This window comes from Camelus bactrianus, chromosome 10 (assembly GCF_048773025.1).
Source record: "Camelus bactrianus isolate YW-2024 breed Bactrian camel chromosome 10, ASM4877302v1, whole genome shotgun sequence".
NCBI classification, from domain to species: Eukaryota; Metazoa; Chordata; class Mammalia; order Artiodactyla; family Camelidae; genus Camelus; species Camelus bactrianus.
This window is the reverse complement of record NC_133548.1, coordinates 44,119,850-44,144,921: the sequence shown is the minus strand read 5'-3', so window position 1 is coordinate 44,144,921 and position 25,072 is coordinate 44,119,850. Positions and strand designations below refer to the sequence as shown.

At 40.7% G+C, this 25,072-nt stretch overlaps 2 protein-coding genes across 3 annotated transcripts in view; both read left to right on the top strand.

The window, feature by feature from the left end:
• Positions 1–11,935, top strand: part of NLRP14 (NLR family pyrin domain containing 14) — a 47,925-nt gene extending 35,990 nt beyond the window's left edge. The window contains exons 10-11 of one of the 2 annotated variants that reach the window (XR_006728267.2): positions 203–445; positions 11,801–11,935. Coding sequence is in view for 1 of the 2 variants with exons in the window: in XM_045523998.2 (XP_045379954.2) it covers positions 203–338 (136 nt within the window). In the remaining variant the exon portion in view is untranslated. Of the gene's footprint in view, positions 1–202; positions 515–11,800 lie in introns of those variants that run through there. The other variant, XM_045523998.2, reaches the window with a different exon arrangement.
• A 71-nt stretch (positions 11,936–12,006) lies between these two features.
• On the top strand, positions 12,007–13,569 carry RBMXL2 (RBMX like 2). Its single transcript, XM_074372470.1, has one exon. The coding sequence runs from the start codon at positions 12,145–12,147 to the stop codon at positions 13,324–13,326; it is 1,182 nt and encodes a 393-aa protein (XP_074228571.1). The 5' UTR covers positions 12,007–12,144; the 3' UTR covers positions 13,327–13,569.
• Positions 13,570–25,072: the final 11,503 nt, after the last annotated feature.

Sequence of the window (25,072 nt, the reverse complement as noted above, 5' to 3'; positions counted from 1 at the left end):
CTCTTTCTCTCTATACTCTGTTGTCCTTCAGCTGCTGTATCTCCCTCAGTGGATCGGTCAGTTTCCTTGCCCGCTGCCCAGCCATGTTCATATTCTCTTTCAGGTCTCCCCCGCTCAAATAAATCCCCAGAGAAAGTAAAGGGCTGTGGGGAAACCGGGAGGTGCTTTCGTGGCAAGTAGAGATGTTCCCTTGTTTTCTCAGGCTGTGCAAAGAGGCATTTGACGAGGAAGCCCAGGAGCTGCTAGAAGCGGTGTGCAGCAGCAACCCACACCTTGCCATTCAGCAGGACTGTGATGACCTTGACGAAGAGGATGGCTCCTGGTGGCGGTGTCTCTGACTCAAAAAACCTGGTAGTCTTGAACAGAGCCAAATAAAGACCCCGGCAAGACAAGGCCGGGGGGCTTCATGTCCAGATGTCCCGCATTTGACGTCTGCCAGGTATAGGTTAGTCACTTCTCTGTAAAATGCTCTAGTTCACACGGGGGTTAAGAGGCAAAAATAAAATGGAAGACTTAAAGCTCTGTGCAAGTGTAACATGTTTTTCACTGAACTTGGAATTGAAGAATTCAGAGAAGCCTAGAAGTGAGACTAGAGGAGGGGGGCTGGGGAAGATTACGTTCAAGCACCTGGCTTGCCTTTCTCTCCATTTCCACCGCCAGGGCTTTCTTCACAGCCTCGCCATCTGCGGCACATTTTACTGAATGCTTCCCCGTTGAGTGCCTGGGGCCACTCGGGTCAAAATCATTTGGGTGTTTTTTTAAAATGGAGATTCCTAAGCCCCCACACCAGACTTACTGAATCAAGGTATCTGGGTGAGGGCCCTAGAAACAGGCATTTTTGATAATTTTCCAGGCAATTCTTTGATACATTAATATTTAAGACTCACTAATCTCAGTAGAAACAGGAGTCCACTTCTGCAATCAATCTTTTCCGTAGCTGATTGTGAAGATACAAGGAGATATAAAGGTTATTGGGGTTGGAACTTAAAAACGGATTCTTCCATTTGGCAGAAACACGGCACAATGACATTTTCTGGGAAGGAATGTTTTGGTTATTTATCGCTATGTAACAAACTATTCCAAAACACAGGGGCTAAAAACATGAGTCACTTTGTTATATTTCATGATGTGATGGATTAGAACCAGAAGGGGCTCAGCTAAGCATTTCTTACGCTCCACAGGACATCCCCCTGTGTCCCTTGGTGGTGTTCAGCTGACAGCCGGGTTGCTGTAGAAGCCTGAGGATGACTTTAGTCACATGCCTGGTGCCTTGGACAGGATGGGTGACTGGCAGGCTGAGTTGGGCTGGGCCCCTCTTCCCTCTAGGCTTAGGGCCTCTCCAGCAGGGAGGAAGGACTACTTTGTTAGAGATTCAGGGCTTGAAAAAGTCAAGTGGAAGTTGCCAATGCTCTTAAAAGCTAGGCCCAGAACTGGCATAAGGTCACTTTTCTTTCACTTCCTTGGTCAGAACTATCGAGGCCACCCCAGATTCAAGGGCCATCACTTGTTGATGGCAATAGCGTCAAAGAATTTGTGGCATTCCTTAGTCCACCACCAACTCTTACCAGTTTTTTCTCCCTGTCTGTAGGGGATAAGAAAGCCTCTTAGCTGGGATAACAGCTCCTGGGTCACTGTAGCAGGGCTGGAGACAAGAGTGAACCAAGGCAGTTAGAAAGGGGCAGATGGCAATCATGGGACAACTTGCAGGTAATGTAACTGGAGCTGATAGCTGCACAGAACAGTGATACGCTGACATATGGCAGAGATGATACCTAGAGAGGGGTCAGTATTGAGGTTGACTCCCTGTGATGACAATCATGCTGGTTAGAGAAAGCTAGCCTCGGGCTGTTGTAACAAACACAGAAAAGGAAGTACATGTCAGAGAAGGGGTGTTCCTTTCCCACAGCAGCTTTGGGCTGCAGTGAGCATCTTATCTTTCAAAGACAACAGGATTTCCAAGCTGCCCAAGTAAAACTCCAGCCAAGGTGTTGATAAATGCTTCTCATCAAGGTGATTTTTTTTTTTTACCAAATTTTCAGAGAAAAGAAAATTCTTTTGTTTTTTAAACCCAATTTCAGAGCACTGAAGATAACAGAGGAAGATAACTTTCTCATTTCATTTTATACAGTGAGAACTTTGATGATAGAACTTACAAAGGTAGCACTAAAGAGAAAGCTGAATATTGCTTATGAATATATATGCAAAGACCAAATGTATTTGAAAATTAATTTAACAATTAATTAAAATATACCATGACTATTATGATTTATAACAAGTGCAAGAGAGGACAAGTACTAGGAGGAATGTTATAATTTACGACATTAGCTACTTGGTGGAGAAAGACCAAGGAATCCCCTTTATATTGTCAACTACTTCTGTAGCACGACAAGGACTGTTTCCCTTGTGCTGACAACAGTACACTAGAAGCACCGCCATTTAAATGTTGAAAACATGCCTGGTATCACTGCTGTCAGGGAACCTATGGGCCGGGATTAGGGTGTGGCAAGTGAGGCATTTATTCTCAGGGTTTCAAGTACAGGGTCAGACACTGTCTTTCTTTAAATGTTTAATATTTGGTTACCATGAATATTTTTGCATTGATTTTGACTTTTACAAATATTCCCCTAAAATGTTGTTTATCTTGATTACTGAGGTTCTTTTTTGTTTGTTTTGTTGTTGTTGTTTTTGGTGGGGGAGGTAATTAGGTTTGTTTATTTATTTATTTATTTATTTATTTAGAGGAGTAATTGGGGATTGAACCCAGGACCCTGTGCATGCCAAGTATGCACTCTACCATTTAAGCTATACCCTCCTCCCCTACTGAGATTCTTTGTTTTTTGGCATCTCCTTAAATTTCATGCATCAGGCAAACCATTCCCCTTATCCTAAACACAGCTCTGTGTTAGGGATGGTTTGTAATTTTAAATGGTGTAGTTAAGGAGTCAAAGAGGATAGTCAAAAAATCAAACATCAGCTTTGTTGATTCTTTATATTTTGTCTGTTTTCTTTTTTATAAGCTTATTTTGTAAATTCTTGTTTCATATTTTCTGTTATCGTTGAATTTGTTTTGTCAGTATGCTTACTTCTTAAGTTAGAGTCTTACCTTATTGATTTCCAGCCTTTTATTTTAAGCATTAAGGTTTTAATTCCCTTCTTATTTACATTTTAGCTGAATTCTCATGCTTTGAACATGGAGTCTTTTTTTTTTGAGGTATAATTGATTTACAATATTATATAAGTTTCAAGTATACAACGTAGTGATTCAGAATTTTTAAACATATTCCGTTTATAGTTATTATAAAATGTTGGCTATATTCCCTGTGCTGTACAATATATCCCTGTAGCTTACTTATTTTATATATAGTAGCTTGTACATCTTAATCTCCTACCCCTATTTTGCTCCTTCTCACTGGTAATCATTAGTTTGTTCTTTCTCTGTTGATCTGAGTCTCTTTCTTTTTCGTTACATTCACTAGTTTGTTTTACTTTTTAGATTCCACATATATGTGGTATCATACAGTGTTTGTTTGACTTTTTTCACTAAGCATAATACCCTCCAATTCATCCAGAATATGGAGTATTTTCACTAACATTCAGGTCCAAATATTTTCTGATTTACACAATTCTTTTTCTGTGACCCATATGTCACAAAGAAGCATGCTTATAAATTTCCAAACAGGCATTTTAAAAGTTATCATCTTGCTATTGGTTTTTAACGTAACAGAGTTCAGATAATGTGTTCTGTATGAAAATCATTTTTGAAATTAGTTAAAATAGAATTTCTGGCCTCATATATAATCAACTTTCTATGTGTACTTGAAAATAATATGCATTTTCCCATGAGTGAAAATGTGTATGTGTATATGTAGCCGTTAAGTCAAGGTTTTTAATGATGCAGTTCAAATTTTCCTGTACTAATTTTCTCAGTCTATAAATTATTAAGAATATTTTCTTTAAATCTTTTAATAGGATGGACAGATTTCCTATTTGTATAGTTCTTTAAAATTTTCCTTTAGATATTTTGAGGCTATGGTATTGGGTAAATGTGGTAGAAACATGTTACAGGCAGCTTGGAGCTCACATGCTTTCAGCTTGGCAACCAAGGAGAAAAGATCTCTTCTTTCCCCTGCTTTGGTTTAAAATGTTTTCCAAAGACTAATTGGTCCATTGTAGATCCAGAGAAGCAGTAAAATAATTTTCAAAGATTTTAAATCATGACTCTTATAGAGATGCAGAGTGAATTCTTGTGAAAGAATATTATCAATTCATTAGTAAGGGAGCTAGTGAGATGCTGATTTACAAAGCATTTGAGGAACAAGAGTTTATATATCCATCATGAAAGGCATTTTTAGAAGTTAGAATAACATAGTAAGGTAGATACAAAACTGATTAATGTCCTACTAGGCAATAAATGATAACCTTTGGGATTATCTTTTCAACCATATAGAGAAAATTTACACTGGTAAGAATTATTTGCACTGCTATTAGGTTTCTACAAGATAACCTTTACCCTTACAAAGTTGTGAATGTTCTGATCAATAGAACTAAGAGTCAGAGAACTGTTAAAATATAAAATGAGGCACATCAAAAATTTTAAGAGTTTATTTAAACAAAAAACTATTTAAATAGGGGAATGCCAAACCAGAAATGGTTAGGCGCACTCCACCCGACAGGAGCTAGGGGAAAGACTTTAATAGAGAAGATGCAAAAAGCAAAGCAAGGAAATTACTTGATTGGCCAAAGCTGAAGTATTTTCCTTATTTGGAAAAGCCTAGCTGGCTGTAATTGGTTGTCCTTAGGTTTCGATTTCTTAACCTTGAGGCATTTATAACCTTTTGGTTTGCTTAGTAGCAAGGTAATACTAAAGTTTTAGAACCACCTCAGTCTAATGGCCTCCTTGTTTAGCTAATTGAACATAAAGAGACACACCCATAGGAAATCAGACAACCCCCAGTCTGCTAGACAATATGCCTCAAACTACAATTAAAAGGACACTTAGTAACACCAGTAATACCTTTTGCCTAATTTTGTTTTGGATAATTTTTCTTAACAGTGCTCACCTCTTAGAACAAGTAGATCTCTGTTGGCGATGTGGCCACCAAGATTATTGTTGGTTGTCACAACTGAGGGTTTCTACTGGCATCAGATGATGTTTCACACATCAAGTGAATCTGGAATCAAAGGATTTGGGATTTAGTCCTTTTACTATCAGTTACAAGTTCTGTAATATTGGCAAATATTTCGTATTTTCATACTTCAATTATCTATACAATGGAGGCTAAAAAAATATGTCTCACTAACTTTCTTGATTCTTAGCCCAGGAGAAAGTGAACTTTGGGTTGAAGGAGGAGGGAGATTGTCTGAAGGACAACTGTCTATACCCTCCTAGGGTGTTGTGATTTATAATAAAATAAATTTTGTTCCTGGCTCGCCACACAAAAACCCTTGGGATTTCCTAATAAGAGCAATGGTAGCATCTTTTGTTCTAATATTTTAATTTTGTCCTCAGTTTCTGAAATTGCTTCAGAGCCATACAGGTGAAATGGGTAACTCATAACAACCCCCTCTCAACCACACTTGAGTTAATGTTATTGCGGTGACTGTTGGAAATCCCTTAAGGATGGGGGGCTGGTTACCAGGGAAACCAACCAATTAAAGAGTTGGAACTTTCAGTCATACCTCCTAACGCCAGGGATGGGGTGCGGCTGGAGGTTGAGTCAATCACCAATGGCCCGTGATTTAATCAATCATGCCTGTGTGCTGCGGCCTCCATTAAAACCCAAACGGAGGGGTCTGGAGAGCTTCCAGAATGGTAAACCAGAACATATCCACCTGCCAGGCTCCAAACTCCTTGGGGACAGAAGCTCTTGCTGTTCAGGACGTTGCCATATGTATCTCTTCGTCTGGCTGTTCATTCGTATCCTTTATTGTCATTTGTAATAAATCGGTAACCTAGTAAGTAAAGTAAACTACCTTCCTGAGTCCTGTGAGCCGCTCTAGCAAATTAATTGAACCTCAGGAGGGGGTCTTGGAAACCTCAGATTTATAGTCAGTTGATCAGATGCACAGTTAACAACTTGGACTTGTGACTAGCATCTGAAGTGGGAGCACTTTAACCTACAGGATCCGATGCTATCTCCAGGCAGACAGTGTCGGAACTGAGTTAAATCTGTGCGACAGCTGGTCTCATCTGAGGAGAATGGAGTTAATTGCTTGGTGGTGTGGGGAGAAAACACGTATCATACCTTCTATCATCAATACGACATAGAATGCAAGAGAAAATTATAATGAAAAACTAGGTTGAAAAGACTTCTTTTCAGTCTCCTACTACAGCTTCTTTAAATCATCATTTCCTGTCTGGTCTCCTGGCTTCTCTTACTGAATTCTACTGTATTTTCCACACCACTTTCAATGTAATTTTCTTTAAAAACAAAACACAAAAAATGCTCAAGTCTGTTTTCCCCCTCCTTCCACCTCTAATGCTTACATTCAGCCTCATCTTTTGACCCCTAAACACAGTGTAAACCTTTATACATATTCTTTTTCATTATAGGTTATTACAAGCTATTGAATATAGTTCCCCATGCTATGCTATTTTTGTTTATCTATTTTATATATAGTAGTTAGTATCTGCAAATCCTGAACTCCCAATTTATCCCTCCCCACCCTCTCTGTTTCCCCCTGGTAACCATAAGCTTATTTTCTGTGTCTGTGAGTCTGTCTGTGTTTTGTAAATATGTTCATTTGTGTCTTTATTTTTAAAGATTCCACATATGAGTGATATCATATAGTATTTTTCTTTCTCTTTCTGGCTTACTTAGCACGCCAGTCTCCAGGTCGACAACAGTACTTTCAAACAGAAAAACACTGATTAGCTTATCATTGTGTCTGTTTTCCTTTGCATATATTGTTCCCTCTGTAATATTTTTCTCTTCCTGCCTTAGTCTTCATTACTTTATCATCACAAATCTTCTCTCAGCAAATATTGATACTTCTTTAAGAACAGAGGACAGGGTGAAAACTAATGGGTTCCTTTATAGCAACAAGGGGAAAGAAAGACTATGAGCTCACATGTTAGTACTTTTGTCTTTCAGATGTGATTAGTCGTTTAACAGCCCCCTTTACTATTTGTCATCACCTTCAGAATCTCCTTCACCTACAGTGCCTGCCATAGAGCAGGTGCTCACTGCCTGCTCTGCTCGTCCACTCTTCACAGAGCCAGCTCTGGATCATCTACAGACTGCAGTTTCACTATCACATCCTCCCCGATGCTGAGCACTCTAAGTACCAGCACCTTCTCCCCATTTCCTAATGAAGCACCACCGTGTTTCCTTCCTACCACTAACAGATTTCTCAGTAAATGAATGAAAGCAAAAATATCCTACTCCTCCTGGGAACATCTGCATTACTTTCCAGCTTCCCAGCAACTCAATGAAGCAGGTGATCTTTTTAGCACAGGAAAACCCACTGACTCCCACAGTTTGGGAGACTGCTCCAGGAACAGCCAGCTCTCCGGAGGCTTCTGGAATCGCAGCATCCACATCCAGTGGGAGTCCCTGGATCCTAGGTAGTTGAGGAAAGGAGCTCAGCAGGCTTTAGCCGCCCCACGGGAGCAGGTTGGTGCTAGCTGTAGGTAGGGAGGGGCGGGCACCACTGGCCGGGCTGGCGTCTCAGTGGGTGCCGGTCTTTGTCCCTAAGACAGGTGCGGTCAGAACTTGGCTTAGGGCGCCAGGTAGGAGCGTGGGCATGCCTGGAAAGGAGGCGACCCCAACCCTGGTCTCCATACCAGAGAAAGCAGAACCCCAGACAGAGCTTTGAGGCTGCGACTGCTCTCGTTACTTGCTGTCCTGGGTTCTCCTTTCTCTTGTAGTTCCCAGATCTTTGCTGCTTGGTCAGTTTCACGACTCATAATAATCACCAGTGTCCCAATCTGTGAAGGCCCTTCCCTAAAAAGGGCCAGAAATGAATTTCTCCAAAGTGGGCACTTGCTATAAATCATTGTAAGAAATGAATGATAGATACATATTTCATCACATGTAAGAAAAAGAAAGGTGAGGTGATGTGGGAAAGAAAGAAAAAATTATAGTCATCAGTCATCCCCCCTGTGGGAAAAACTGCATAGTCTTACTAGCATCCTCCTCCATCCCAGATCCACCAGTAAAAAGACAAGGACTCTAGTGAGGACACTCCTTAGCCCCACTCGTGTGTGTGTGTGCACACTCATGAAGATGTGCAAGCCAGCCCTTCGTAACTATATCTAGCCCTTTAGACAACCGATGTTTTAACTGTCCATTCCAACTCTCTACCAGACTATTATCTAAGCAGGAGAGCTCCCTGTCCATCTCTTTACAATAGGGGCTGTAAAGGATGTTCCTTGGTCTGAAGAAATGTCACCTGGTGATCCAAATTAGTGCAATACGTACTATAATGGTTCTTTTTTAGAACTGAAGTATAGTTGATTTAAATGCTGTGTTAATATCTGATGTACAACAAGTGATTCAGTTATACATATATAGATATATACTCTTTTGCATTATAGGTTATTACAAGCTATTGAATGTAGTTCCCTGCGCTGTACAGTAGGACCTGTTGTTTGTCTATTCTAGTTTGTATCTAATCTCAAACTCCTAATTTATGTCCTCCCTTCCCCTTTAGTACCCATAAGTTTGTCTTCTATGTCTCTTTCTATTTTTGTAAATAAGTTCATTTGTGTCATTGTTTTAGATTCCACATGTAAGTGATGTATTTGTCTTTCTGTCTGATTTACTTTACTTATATGATAATCTCTAGGTCCATCCATGTTGCTGCAAATGGCATATAAATATGTATGATAAATATATGTGTGTATGTGTGTGTATATGTTTGTATCTCACAACTTCTTTATCCAATCATCTGTCTATGGACATTTAAATTGCTTCCATGTCTTGGCTATTGTAAGTAGTGCTGCTATGAACATGGATGTAAAATATCTGAGACTCAATTCTTTTGTAGATATACCCAAAAGTAGATTGCTGAATCATATGGTAATTCTATTTTTATTTTTTTTGAAGAACCACTGTGCTGTTTCCCATAGTAGCTGCACCATTTTACATTCCCACCAATAATGCACAAGTGTTCCAGTTTCTCCACATCCTGCTCAACATTTGTTCTTCTGGTCTTTCTTTCTTTCTTCCTTTCTTTTTTTGATAGTAACCATACTAATGGGTATGAGGTGATAAGATTATTTTATGTCCTTCAGTCATAGGGACAGTGTCCAACAGCAAGCTAGTAACTGCCCCTCAAATGGAAATTCTCCAGTCAGTTCTGTGGGGCGTTCACAGGCTTCTGCTATTAGCCCCAGTATACATTCCAGATAGGTCTATGGTAGAGAGAATTCACTCGATACCAGCACTCAAGGTTTTATCCTGTACTGTGTGGGCTCAGGCGATCTTGTTTGTTCCCATTGACCATGTCCAACTAATATTGCCTGAAAGGTGAATTTACATGCCTTGTGTTTTACAATGCAATGTCCATCCACATAATTCATTCAAGTAAAAGAGACAGACCCAATCACATCATGTAAAGCATTACATGTTTAAACATTCTCAACTTCCACTTAAATCCTATCAATCCTTACATTTCTATATTCTCTCAATCTAATTGCAGCTCTAGTTTTGATACCATAATGCATGAGCCTCCCTTGTCAAGGAGTCCCAGACCCTTGGGACCACTGGCCATTTTACCCACTCATAAGACTGTGTCCGCATTATTAGAGAAATGAATGAAGACAAACCCTGTGATACAAGAGAAAGCAAGAAAGACGGGAAAAAGGCAAGAAAGGCATAGTTAACAGGCAGCGTACACTAAGCTGGCAGAAAAAAATCTGAAAAATACTGAGCTATATAAGTATTGGACAAAACAAATTAAGGTAAAAATATTATGAATAATGAGAATCATTACATAATAAAGGCATTCACATAGCAATTCTTAATTTTTACATATCTAACAATATAATCTTAAATTACATGAAGCAAAAATGGACATAAAAATAAAGAGAAATTGACAAATCCACAATTAGGGGATTTTAAAACAGTTCTCAGTGACAACTCTATCAAATAAAAAATAAGTTAGGATAAGGAAGACTTGAACATCACTATGTAAGGAAAGAATTCTACCCAAATATTTAGAGAACACACTTCTCAAGCATCTATGGAACATCAGACACACATAAAAAAAATACACATACAAACACACATGTGTGTTAGGTCACAAAGCAAGTCTCAGCAGACACCAATGAATGGATCGTATAGAGCAAGTTAAAGAAAAATCAGAAATACATGTTTGAAAATTTTAAAAATTCTTCGTGAGTCAAGAAAACGAAAAATGAGAAAATGTTAGGAACTAAACAACAATGAAAACACCATGTACCAGCTCAGGACATGCTGTTAACTAGTAAGTACATTGAGAATAAATTTTAAACTTAGATACAAGTAGAAGAAATGTTTTTTTTTAAAAACTCTTAATGCACTGTGTCTCACCTAACCAGGACAAAAATAACACAAATTCTAAATCAAAAGAATATGGAAAGAAGGGGGAAAAAAGACAATAGCAGCAAATAAAATACAGAGGATCAGCAAAGAAAAAGGCTTGTATTTTGAAAATATAAACAAATTCTGGTAACACTGGTCACAAAAAAGAGAAAGCAAAACAGGACATGGCTATTGATAAAATTTGAAGTTAAAGTAAAAAGGATAACTCCCAGAAAAAAGTATATCTTCCAAAGACCAAGTCAAGAAGAAATTTTTAAAACTCTGAATAGACTGAAACTAGAAGAAATTTAGGAGAAATCTCCACTCAGTATGGGGGAAAAAAAGTATTGGCTGATACCTTTTACGCTCAGAAATGTAAAATTTCTAAGTATGAGCAAACAAAAATCGTTAATATAATTAAGAATGAATACATCCCAAACAAGTTTACCTTAGAAATATAGTAATTATTTAATAATAAAAATCTGTTACTGCAGTTCATCACATGAACTGATGCATTTAAACTTTACTTCCATTCATGCATGCTAAAAATCTCAAAACCTTAAAAGATTCGCTATTAAAATCAAAACGTAAAAACACCTGCTTTCACTACCTTTTTCAATGTTATATGGTTATTGCAGCAAACAATATAACATAAGTAAATATATACATGCACAAACAGCACTGAGTAAAGATAGTTTTTTAAAAAGATGTCTTTAGACATTACAATCTCAGGGAAAGATGGTTCACCCATTTACTCGTCACACTTACTTCCATTCAGAAAATATCGTGAGGAACAAATCTGAATTGTGTAATTTGCCTGAATGACCCCCAAATGTTTTGTTTTTCTGAGGTATGCCTGTTTCCAGAGGGTCCAAGTGCTTTTACATTTCGTCTTTATTTTGTCCCTCAAGTGACTTTCTGTTTCAATGTTTAGCTTAAAGGGCAGTTCCAACACTACATAACCATGAGGCCTTTGAAAGTTGAAAAATGGAAGAAAACGATGCAGAAGGGAAAGATGGTACAAAGAATGACTCCCTCATCTTCCTGTTCCACACTTACCAAGTTCTCTCTCCCCGTTCGGCAATGCAAAAAATCTTATTCTTAATACACTACATACAAACTGCATTTTAAAACTTTTAAATTGCCATTATTTCATTTTTCAGTTAATTTTTCCGTCTGAATGTGGTTTCGGTAACTTGGATTGTAATGTATTAAAATTCCTCTCAGGAAGAACAATGGGGGGGAATTTTTTTTTAACCTAACGACTTCTCATTTTGCATCTGTGCTTTCAGGAGTGAACTGAAGAACTTAAGCCAAGGGTAGGTTAATCGGTCGAAGTCGAACGAATGGAAAGAAAGCCGCAAAACCGCCAACCTTCCTGGACGGCGGGACTGCCCTCCCCACACCACCAACCAATCACAACCTGCAAGAGCGGGCCTGGCTGCGAGGACCCGACCCCAGAGGGCACAACCCGGAGCGTTCTGCCCGCGCAGCGGGGGCGGCGACCGCGGTTCCGGGGACGACGCGACGACGCGCCGCCCGACCGGTAGGAGTCGCCCTCGGCGAGCGGGCTCGAAGGCCACGACGTGTGCCGCGCCTCCGCCTCACGCTGCCACTGACCGCTCGACCCGCAGACATGGTGGAAGCGGATCGCCCGGGGAAGCTTTTCATCGGCGGGCTCAACCCCGAAACCGACGAGAAAGCCCTCGAGACCGCGTTTGGCAAGTATGGCCGCATCACCGAGGTGCTCCTGATGAAGGATCGAGAAACCAGCAAGTCCAGGGGCTTCGCGTTCGTCACCTTCGAAAACCCGGCAGACGCCAAGGCCGCCGCCAGAGACATGAACGGCAAGTCCCTGGATGGTAAGGCCATCAAGGTGGCGCAGGCCACCAAGCCGGCGTTCGAGAGCGGCCGGCGGGGCCTGCTGCCCGCCCGCAGCCGCGGCCGCCCGAGGGGCCTGCGCGGGGCCCGCGGCGGCGGCCCGCGGCGACCCCCATCCCGGGGTGGGCCCGGGGACGACGGCAGCTACGCGGGCGATTTCGACCTGCGGCCCTCCAGGGCCCCGATGCCCATGAAGCGCGGGCCTCCGCCACCGCCCCGCAGGGCCGGCCCGCCCCCGAAGAGAGCCGCGCCGTCGGGCCCGGCTCGCAGCGGCGGCGGCGGAATGCGCGGGCGGGCCCCGGCCGCGCGGGGGCGAGACGGCTACGCAGGCCCGCCGCGCCGGGAGCCGCCGCCCCCGCGCCGGGACCCCTACCTGGGCCCCCGGGAGGAGGGTTACTCGCCCCGAGACGGCTACTCGAGCCGCGACTACCCGAGCGCCCGCGACCCCCGGGATTTCGCCCCCTCGCCGCGAGAGTACACCTACCGCGACTACGGCCACTCCAGCGCCCGGGACGACTGTCCATCGAGAGGCTACGGCGACCGAGACGGCTACGGGGGCCGCGACCGCGACTACGCCGACCATCCGAGCGGAGGCTCCTACCGAGACACCTTCGAGAGCTACGGGGACCCGCGCAGCGCCGCCCCCGCGCGGGGGCCCCCGCCATCCTACGGCGGCGGCGGCCGCTACGACGAGTACCGCGGCTGCTCCCCCGACGCCTACGGCGGAGGCCGCGACGGTTACGCCGGTGGCCGGAGCGAGCGCTACTCGAGGGGCCGCGACCGGGTAGGCCGAGCGGATCGCGGGCTCCCGCCGTCCATGGAGAGGGGCTGCCCTCCCCCGCGCGATTCCTACAGCCGTTCGGGCCGCAGGGTCCCCCGAGGCGGAGGCCGCCTGGGAAGCCGCTCGGAGAGAGGGGGAGGCCGGAGCCGATACTGAGCCCGAACAGACCTGGGGCCGAAATCCGTTCTCAGAAGCGCCCGAAAAGAAGAGCCGGTTCTGTGGTAACTACCAGAGGACTAGTACAAGGAAGAGTTGTTTTTACCTTTTAAGAATGTCCTGTTAACTTCCTCTCCACAATTTTTTGTGCTTTTGCGAGGAAAAAGTTAAAACTCGTTTCATTTCGTTTTGGAATTGTTAACGTTTCTTTCAACAAGCTCATTTAAAAGCATACGACTTGAACCTGCGTACTCGTCTTCTTGTGTTTCCAAGTAGAGTCTCCTAAAGGCTTCCTTCCTTGTAAATTTTCCTGATCAGTGAGGCCAAAAGGTCTCAGATCTTTTACAAACATCTGACCACCTAAAGTGGACAATTGGATCATTCTGTCCATTCAAACCAACCAGATTTTGGGGGGAGAGTGGGAGGGATTGGTGTATGCTACTCCTATAAGATTTCAAGGTGTCTTTCAACTGAATCTTAGTGTTGCCCATGTTAAAAAAACAACGGACAGAAATACCAACAAAAACCACTTAGATCAGATGCATATATAAAGAAAATTCTATTCCTTCAGTAGATCTAAAAAAAGCAAATGGAGAATCCTGGCCATATTTTGCCTTTTGCCATTTTCTTTGGAAATCTGCAGAATCTCCTGTTCCCTTGCTCCCAAAAATACCATTCGTGTGTTGAATAAGGATGGAATACTAAATTAAAGATTTGGCTGGCCAACTGCAAAGCTGCAAAACTCCCCCTTCTCCAACATTAATACCACTTATTTTCACCACCTAAAAAGTATTAAGAAACAAGTAGAAAATATATCAATGGTGGATTTGGGGATCAAATGGCTTCCATTCCTAACTCCAAACTCCTTGCCCTTGGCTCTAGAGCCAGCTGCTGGCTCCTGTGGAGAACTGGGCTTCTTCCCTTAGGAGTGGAGAAATCAGAAGTGAGCATCATTAGAGCTCAGAAACTCAGAGAATCCACTCTGAGAGCTTTTCAGCATCTGAGGATCTCAACCTGGTATGACATCCTGGGTCTTCCTGTCCACAAAAGGCAAGAACGTGCGTTAAGTGGTCCATACTCTTAGGGAGAAGGGCTTGAGCAAAGATCATAGAGGCTTCCTTCAGAGTGCCTCAGGAAGGATATGAGAGTCTCCTCTCTTCATCCCAAACTCAGGGCAAGAGACATCTTTTCCATTCAGCACCTGTGGACTCCCCCCTGTTTATCTGAAAGGAAGGTAACTGTACAGTCAGGGGTCTCAAAACAACCAAAGAAAGAAGGATCAGGTAAAAAAAAAAAAATTAGGACTCATGTTTGGTGTATAAACTGCTGGAGGAAACAGATGAACACCTGAACAACAACAAAAATTACCTAAAGAAAGTCTTAAGTGTAACGCACATACATGACTCTAAAAACATGATTTCTTTTACAAAATTATTAGTAGGTGATTTACAGGAGAGGCTGCATTAGTGGCCGAGAAGACCAAATGCAAGAAATAGCTCAAAAAAAAAAAAAAATCTAGGAATTACTCTAGCAAATATGTGTAAGACCTTTATGGAAAAATTATTAACCATTATTAAAGGACATAAAAGAAGCCTAAATAAATGGAGACTTGTCATGTTATGGTTGGGAAGACTTTATCATAACTGTTCTCAACCTTAGCAAATTAATTTGGAAAATCAGTACAACTTCAAATGAAGTTACAACATGATTTTTTTCCACAGATCTCCCTCCTCTCTTTCCCAGTAACACCATATATTGTATTGATCAGCGATGGAATGCTAAATAAAAGATTTGGCCAATCAACCACAAAGCTGAAAAAAGAAATATCAATAGCTTCCTTTCAATACCAACAAATTATTAAGAAACAGATTTTTTAAAAAGACACTAATGGGAGGTTTAGCTAATCCTAAAACTTACATGGTGGAATAAAGAGCAAGAAGAGCCAAAGCAATTTAAAAAAAAGAGAGAGAAAAATTAGAAAGGACTTAACCCTACCAGATATCAAGATTTACTAGAAAATTCAAGCAATTTAAGCTGTGGGACATCGACCAAGATAGACCAGTAGTCACAATAGTGAGCCTAGAAAGAGGCTGACTTGTATGTGAAAAATTATGTTGACAGCTTTAGAAGTAATTGGTAAAAGGATGGATTTCCTTTAATGGCTATCTTTGCAAAACAATAAAATGAGATTCCCTGACTCACAGCATAAACAAAAATACATTCTAGTTGGTTTGAAGATAAAAATGTGAAGAGGAAAAAAATTTCAAACACTTAGAGGAAAATAAAGTAATATATCACACTGAGGTAGAGAGTTTCTTTTTAAGATAAAAAGTACAAACCTAGGAGGAAAATGATAATAGTTTTCCACATTATTATTAAGAATTTTTGTGTGTGATAAAAGACATTGGTAAAGTGAACTATCAACCATAGATTGGAAGAATTTATTTTCATTGAAATAATTTTCAAAGAATACTTAGAAATCAATAAGAAAGAAAAAAACACAAAAAAAAAGTGGGCAAAAGAACTCATACCTTTCTGATATATGTATAAAATGGCAATCACTTTGGAAGTAATTTTGGCAATGCCTGGTAAAGTTGGAGGGTGTATACCTTCGACCCAGAAAATCTGCTTCAAGGAGAGGACCTAGAGAAATTTGCACATGTACACACGGAGATATGCACAAGATTGGTCCTTACAGCACTCTTTGAACATTAGAAAGTAGAAACAGCCTGCTGGAGTGGATCAACTGAGGTGCATTCAGTGAAATTCAATGTAGAAGCTAATGTGAATCAACCAGATCCACATGTATCGACATAGGTAAATACCAAAATATTTGTTGGGTGAAAAAAGGGCAAATTGCATAAATACAGGTGTAACAAAAAGAACAAAAATATGATTGGATAGAGCACACAACAATAAGGATATTTAGTGTAAGGAAGAGAGGAAGATGGGATGAGGTGTGGGCTTCAGCTGAATTTGTAATGTTTTATCTCTTAAAAAGATGGATTTTAAGCAACAGGCTTTGTTCTCTCTTTGTGGGTGATGCCTTATTCTGTTGGACTCAGTTCATAGACCATTCCTATTCTAGACTGTGTTCATAGCTAGCTCTCGGTAACTGCAAGCATAAAACTGTTATATCTGAGAACTATATCTCAGATGAAAATACAGTTTTCCCTTTGATACTCTTTTTGAAGTACTATAGCGATGAAAACCTTTTCCCGGTTAACAGAGTAGTTATTTCTAAAGAGTAGTCTCATGGCTATGGAAACTATTAGTAACTTTTTAAAAAAGTAAGATGCAAACATTTGGAAATAAAGCTTAAATGAGCTCAAGAGATCATAGCTTACAAAGGCTGTGGATTTCTCATGTACATCTATAACAGACTAGATATTTCCTTAGTGGAAATTAATGTATTAGAGCTATCTTTGTAGGAAAATATGCAAGAGAGCTAGTCAAATGAGAACTCGTTTATAATCACCTACATGAGAAACAGAATTATCCTCGTTTCACAGGACTTACTCACTGGGTATAATTTAAGGGATGTGCATCTCATAGCCAAATCCTTTTATCTCCGTCCTTGTCTCAACCTATTCCTGAGACCCCCTTCTCCACATTCCTTCTATCCGAAACAGGGTTCCAGGAGCATCCAAACTGTCCACGTGGCAACTGACAGCATTGCTGAGTTTTTCTCCACCAGGTGAGGCCTGAACGTCTTCCATCTCTGATTGCATCTTGAATCCTGGGGTTCTCTTAGATGCTGGAGGTAGACTTATTTCCTGTAGGTGAATAGCTCAGGGCTATTCCCCTTGCCTGGGGACAGTTACTACGTTCTCTTTGGGGCATATTCACGAACTCACCAGACAGAATCAGACTGTGTTGCTTTGGCTGTGCCCATGTGAAATCCAGTGGTGGTGGGAATTCCTCTCAGAATCTCTATGTTTGCAATGATGTTTCTGAAGCAGTTTCTTTCACAGAACTCTTTCAAGGTGATTCTGAGTCCACATATTTTGTGTGTGACATTGAACATGGGTATCGAGTACCAAAAATAAACTAAGTCTTGAGGAACTACAGAGCGATGTTGATCCACTCTCATACTTACTAAAATATTCAAGGAGAACGAAAAAGCTGAGGATGTGTTATGAAAGTTTTAGGGAAGAAATTAGGAAAAAAATACTCTCACTTCCCCATTAATGTTTGGAGGCTCCTTGCTACAGTAGAGAGGTAATCTTTTGGTCATATATATGAGTCCTCATTTCTGTTATTTATGTGGCCTGGGCAATTTTCTTAAAAATTTTTTTTTGACCTTTAGTTTTTTTCCCATGTGCAAATGGCAACAATCATCTCATAAGATTTTTGAAAGTTTAAAGTAAGATAAGGCATATAAAGCACACAGCACAGTGCCTGGGATGAGTAGGGATCATTAAGCGGTTGTCCCACAGCGTTCTACGCGCAGCAGTAGCATGGTTTTCCTTTCCAGTTTTATCATTGCCACTGACTGGAAAAATTGCTTATGTACTAGGAGTCTTCAGAAAAGTTCAACGTGAGAGTTTTACTGTATTTATTCAAACTATATTCACCCACCTTGAAGTTTGGGAGATGTATTTGACTCTTTACAGCCCTGATTTATATTCTGCTGCCTCTGCCGTCTCCACTTCTTGATAGCTAAGGTGACGGAGAACTTCCATCAGCAGGTGCAGTGTCCCATTCCTAACTAGTCTGAAGTGAGGCAGATGTATGTTATTATCAGGACCTTGATTCCTTCAGGGAAGTGAGTGGGTAGGGGTGAAACAGCCTAAGAGAATTAAGAGGTACAAGCCTCCAGTAATAAAATAAATAAGCACAGGGATGTAACATGCAGCATAAACAGTGCGGTCAGTAATATAGTACTAATGTTGTAAGGGGACAGATGGCCATTAGACTTATCTTGGTGATCATTTCATAATGTATGCAAGTGTCAAATCACTGTGTAGTACACCTGAAGCTAACATAATATTGTGCATCAGCTGTGTTTCAATTTTTAAGAAGTGAGAGACCAAAAGACAAAAGAAAACCCTGATTCCTTCAAATCTCGTAGAGTTCAGGATGATCACTCTGGTATAATTGGCTTAGACGTCACCTCATGGATAAACTAGCTAGCACAGTGCCTAGATTTTTTAAAGTGTGGATGCCATTATTGTTACTTACAATTGACTTGCTGGGCCTGTGCACCTAGGGAAGTCCCTGGGTTGCAGCAGAGTGTAGTGATTCAGAATAAATGGCATGAAATCTAGTAGACCGGAATTCAGATCCTACACCCATCATTCACTAACTGTGTGTTACTGGTCAGGTTACTTCATCACTCTCTGCTTTGTTTCCCTTACCTCTAGGATAGAGATAAGAGTGCTCACCTCGTGAGGTTGTTTGTACACCCCTCCATTCACGTGTTAGATCCAATGTTGAGCTGATATTTATCGAGTACCTGCTGTATATCAAGCACTGCTGATTTCATGCTAGCAAGGCAAACAGCACAGCAGCACCTGTACTTGGCTGCTGAATTAAGGAGGATTCACAGAGACAGAGCAGGAGCAGTTGGTGGTTACCCAGATGCATTCTAGGGGAATGCACAGAAATTCAGCAGGATTAGACATCAGCTTTGGGAGAGAACTCCTACATTTGGGCTCTGGGGCTTTTGAGTTTTACAGTATAGGAAGTGCCAGCCTCTACCCAGGAATAATTAGGGGTTAGGGTACACTTGCAGTGTGTCATGAAAGAACCTTAGCTTTAACCCTCTTGTCATTCACTGCTCATGGTTGGGGCTTGAAGAAATTGAGGCCTTGATAATAAATCTGCCTTACTTCAGAGTGGTTAAGAGGACACTGAGACCCCTGGTGGAGGTTTTTGGCCAGCCCAGCTGTCAAGGATGGGAGAAAGCAGAGACAGTAGAATATGAGTGGGGCTGCAAAGGTGTTACTGTGACTCACACCTCTTATAAGGTGTTAGGGGGCTGAGGTAAAAGTCTTGCAATTGAAGCTGCATGATGGCAAACTAGTGGCAGAATTTACTACATCAGCTTTCATGACTGGGGAAGCATTAGCTCTTTTCTGTAAAGAGCTACTGTTGTCCAAGCTGTGCAGCTGGCCATGATCGATTGCCTTAAAAACTGGACCTTCACCAGTTTCCATTGAACTTTGCATAAGGCCAGTGTTTTGTGGAAGGCCACTCTGCCGGGGATTAGTTTTAGACAAGTTAATCCTGATGGCTTAGCTAAGCAACAGAGACACTGGTGAACAACAGTAGATAGTATTAATCCTCAAAGGAATTAATGTTCAAAAGGGAAGATAGACTTGGGTGAAAAGTGTAAAATTTTAACTATGGTAACCACTATGAAAGAGATGCATAGTGCTACGAGATGCTATATTTAATAAAGGTTTGGTGTAGTATAGCACATCAGAGAATGCATCCTTAAGGAAGTGATGATTGAGGAGTGAAGGACAAATAAACTAGATTTCTGTGAAAGTTAAGTGAGACAATACATTAAAGCATGTAGCACATAGTAAGTTGTCAGTAAACAGACTGTGTTTTTCTTGTTACTAGTCTTTTTGACATTAACATAGTTTTTGCTGAAAGTTTAAGCTGTCCAAATGAGTGAAGGTACACAGATGAATCACTAACATACTAACTTACAAAGGCACACCTTACAGTTGATTAACAGGAGAGCAGAAATTAGGAATACCAAAATGTGGATCCACAAATAAGGAAGGCAGAGAATATGAGATCAGTTTGAGGTCAAACTAATAAGAAAATGAACAGGTAAAATGTAGAAACTAGGAAACAGGCATGGATTGTCTGGATTAATACTCTGGAATGAGCTGCATATGCCCTGATACCCTCTTTAAAATCTCAGGGTCCCTTTCAACAGAGAAAGTCATTCTTCTTAAAGGTGGCAGGGCTGTCTGAGTCTGAGGTGAACCAGATACTGTCTTTACTCTTAAGGCATTCATGGTCTAAGGTGGGTGACAGGTTGTCCCGCATTAAACTACCTAGAGTGCAAAATGGAGAGAGATGAGTGCTATGAGGTAGGCGTGGTCAGTGTGCTGAGGGAGCAAGTGAATTCTGACTAGAGGAGGGCTTTTTGGAGGATGTGAATTTCAAGGTTTCCCTGAAACAAAGAAGGTCCTCTGTAGTGTGTTATGTTACCCACTTTAGATACAGCTAGATCCATTTGTTTCATCTGTAGTGAATTTGGGGGGTTTCCTCATCTTTGTTGGTTTTTATTTCCCTCTCTACTAATTTACATGTACGTTATTCCATTGCCAATTGGAAGCCGTTGAAACTTCTGAAGATAGGAGTGGTGATGTCAGCTGTTTTATAACATTTGACTGTTGTATCCCTGGCATCTGAAAGATGGACTGCAGGGGAAGGTCGGAGGCAGAGGGCCATCCTGTACATGATGAGGCTTAATTTGTTTTTTATATTTAAATAATTGCCCTAGTGCATTAAGAAGCTGGCTACGAGAAAGTGTTTTCTGACTCTGAACAGAGGATAACCCATGAAGACAGCTCACTAGAGGGCACCAAAAGCTTAAGGATTGTGGCTTCATGTTTCCTTCCTTGTATCTGCCTTGAGCTCCAGGGCCAGTGGCTTCTGGCTGGGTGCTGCCTTTCTTCAGGATATAATGAAAATGAAATAGAGGCAACTGGAAGTCTTCATCCGATCAGATAATGAGCATTATATGCAGTTGGAAAGGCCAAAAGTGTATCCAAATCTATGAAAGTATGCAAATTGGTGGGAAAGAGTGAGTAATTCCATAAGTAGTGGTGACTTAATTGGCTAGGTTGTTTGGAAAAAAAATTTATATATCCTGTCATTATAGTCCAAGATAAGTTCCAGGTGAATTACCTCTTTTTTTTTCTTTAGATAATTTTTTTTTTTAATTTTTGGTAAAATACTCGTTAAATTTACCATTTTGATGTTTTTAAGCACACCATTCATTGGCATGAAGCACATTCACGCGGTTGTGCTGCCATCATTCTCTTCCATCTACAGAACTTTTTTCATCTTCTTAAATGGTGGATTAACATTTTAAATATAAAAAATAGAAACTGCAAAAAGCTTTAAAGAAGATGTAGGTGTGTTTTTTATGTAATCTTGAGTTTGGAAAGATTTTTTTAGGCCCCAAAGTAGAGGTATCAAAAATTATATATTTCTTCATTTGATTGCATAAAGGTAAAACTTTATTTCCTTTTAAATAAATAAATGTATTTATCATATGTATTTATACACATGTATATTCCTTCTATTGGCAGAATTCATCTTCATATGATTAGAGAGCTCTAACACTGAGGTCCCTGTTTCCTTGCTGGCTGTCAGCTGGGGACTGGCAGCAGCTTATTTCTTCAAAGCCTGAAGGAGAGTCTCTTCAATTTGCTAATGCAGACTCTCATATGACAACAGACCAGAACATTAGTCTCATATAACATCTCCATAACGTCTCCATAAGCATGGAGACCCCATATCCCATGATTCAGGACATCCCATCACCTTTGCCATGTAATGTAACACAATACAAGGAATGTCCCCTCCGTATCTGTTTATCATATGGAGGAAACATGAAATGTGAGTTTTAAAAAGATACTAAAAAATTGGATGAGAATAGGAATTTTGTGAGGCTTTGTTAAGTAATGTATAGTCTATAGTTGTATTTTCTTTTTAAAATAAATTTACAGTCTAAAATTCATATTGGAACTTATTACTATAAAGAAAGTATACATTTTTTAAAAAAAAAGGTTTTATATACGTAGGATAATATCAGAATATTGGTGTAAATTATGCTGTTATTTAGTCTGTTTAGCCTAGTATTTTTCAAATTCAAAAATAGAAAATTGAGAGAAGTTAAGATAATTTTGACCTATACAATCTCTAAGTTTCCTTTCTGGCTCTAACAGAAATAACTCATATTTTTGAGTGATTCCTCTGAGTAGGCATTAAGATAATTTATCTCATTTAGTCTTCACAACTACCCTATGAAGTAGATGCCTTTTTTATACCCATATTACAGATGAGGACACTGAGGCATAGAGAAAGTGAGTAATTTGCCCAAGGTTACAGAGATAGAAATTTGGTAAAGTAATAATTTTAATCCAGTTAAGTGGCCTCCTAGAGCCCAAGGTTTTACTTCCTAGGTTATACTGCCTGAAAAACAGTCACTATGCCAGGCAGGCCAGGGCATAAGAGCCCAGGTCTCTGTGATGTCAGTCCAAATGACTCAGTTCTAGGAAAAAATACTAAATGGGGAATATTCTCCCCCTATTTAATAAGCATTCATATTTCAGATTTATAGAAAATGTTTATTGAGAAGAACTGTATTAAAAATTAGGATGTAGATTACTTAACAAAGATGAAGCTTCACACAATCCCTAGTTTCACCCAGTATCCTTTTATAATTCACACGTCACACTCCCCCAGGGAGAAGATAAAAGGATAGTACAGGATTACCTCTTGGGTGGCTGTTGTGGCATTCTGAGGGCTACTGCCTGGTCTGAATTACTTTTATCATTAATTTCTTTACACTTAGCATTTTATCCCTCAATCACGTTCAGTCTTGGTTTTGAACTAAGAAATCTCAGTCTTAAATTGGAATTGATTATGTGTGTTTTTAAAGGTCCTACAGTGATTTTTTTATATAAAATGCAGAGTCAGGCTCAACTTTGTCAGAATCTTGGGGGACACACTACCTTCATTTGACCCCTTTCTGGTGGCAATTGTCTGGATATAATTTGAGATAAATCCTTAGTATTTGATTCCCTGGTCAAGCATGCCCTCACCTGCATCCTCCAACTACCTCACAGGCAGCAACTTGTTGACTCTCGTCTGGTTTGAGATTATAAACTCATAAATGTCCTAATTTTTCCATTGCATTGTAGTACCATATGATTTTATTTTCCCAGTAACATCAAGGTACATAACAGGATTCTGTCGCCAGTCTTGAATTTGTGCCAGAGAACTAGATTGTTACAACATTCTTGTTTTCTTTTGTGTTTTATTTCATTATTGAGGCCACATGTACCAGTGTATGGCTGCAGCCTTCCTTTTAGTCTGGACATTTGTTATGTGTTTTTCTCCAGACCTCATTATGTGTTTGGGTGAGATTCTAAACCTTCTACAGCTGGTACGATGGGTGTTTCCACCGAAATTAGAGACCTGGGAAAACGAACCATTTATGTAATATTTACTTCAGGGGACGTGTTCTCGGGATAGTAATCAATCTGGGCATTTAGGCAGACTGGAAATTCAGTTCCATTCTTCACATGCTCAGTGATTTCCAAGAAGACATCCAACCCACTGGAGAGGAATGCATGGCACGGGGCTTGTGGAAGGGAACCACGTCGTGTTTGCAGCTGTCCTCAGCCTCCCGTCCCCTCATTTTGTAAAGATGAATTCAGTGTTTCTTCTGGCTGAGCAAGCTTCTGAAAGGTGGAAATGCAAACATATGACACTGATTATGGTCTCTAACTTTGAATATTTACCTCTCAGTCCAGTGGGGAAGAAAAGACACAAAGTAGAAATTGTAACCCAGCTCACATATAAGAGTACAAATAAAAGCACTTCACACGAGCAGCGGAAAACAAGCTTTTGCTTTGGCATAGAAGGAAAATTGAAGACCAGAAATGAACCTAAATAAAAGGCTGCAGTGAAGTGGGGTTTTGATAAGCCGTTGTGTGTTTCCTCTTTTATGTCCAGTGAAATGTTTTTGACAGCAGAATTCCAAAAGTACATCACAACAGGGAATTGAAAAATTGCTTTCTAGAAGCTTTGAAGAAGCACCATTTCCCTGATGCAAGGAAATCATAAATATTACGAAGGTTTTGATATACTAAAATAACAAACTAAGAAGATTAGTTTTCACCAAATGGATTTTATGGCCTCAATAATAACACTGCTTTATTTATTTTCATTATTTCCAGTGGAGTAAACACTCCCCATGTAACTAATATATTTGGATTAACTCCTCTGTGCTTTATTTGTTCTGGAAAGGATTAACAGCAAAACTAGATTTATGAACCTTGGGGGAGGGATGTGCTTTGTTGAAACACTCATCTGATTTTAGAGATGTTTCTAAACAACTATATTTATAGATACCTAGAATGACACCCCAGAGAGATGAAATTAACCAGACCTCATCTCCTTAAGGGTATGACTGCTGGCTAAGCAGCACGATAACTACAAAATTAAGAAAAGCAGTGGACTAGTGCTCAGTCTAGGGCTAATTTACTGTGGCGGCAGTCGGCACTTTTCTTGACCCCAGCAGGAGGACCTGGTACTGCTGCATCCTAAGCTGTGTGGATGGTGCTTCCCCCAGCCTCAGATAGTTTCCTGATACATGTGCACTGATCAGTTCTTGACTGGATGCTCTAGGTGGACCTTCTGCAGATGTTCAGGGTTCTCTTTGTGCTGCACTTTTCTCTCTTTAGTACTGTAGTCTGCATATAACTGTGGCCTTGTTCCCCTCCAGACTCTTGTCTCTGTATCCTCCAAAAGGATTCTTAGTTAAGACCAGGCTTGGCCTGGGTTCCCCTTCTCTGCTCTTTGTGAAATAGATGTTTTTATAGAAAAACAAAAATTATGGAAATTATAGGCTGGGTGCCCATGAAGCAAAATGGAATAGGAGGGTGGGTAGGGAATTAACAGAAAAAAACAATAGAATAAACTGTAACAAGGGGAAGGGCCTTGCACAAACTGATAATGACGTGTGGAGCATGGCTGATTC

Coding starts and splice junctions, on each gene's coding strand:
- RBMXL2 (XM_074372470.1), top strand. CDS start 12,145: ATGGTGGAAGCGGATCGCCCGGGGAAGCTTTTCATCGGCGGGCTCAAC.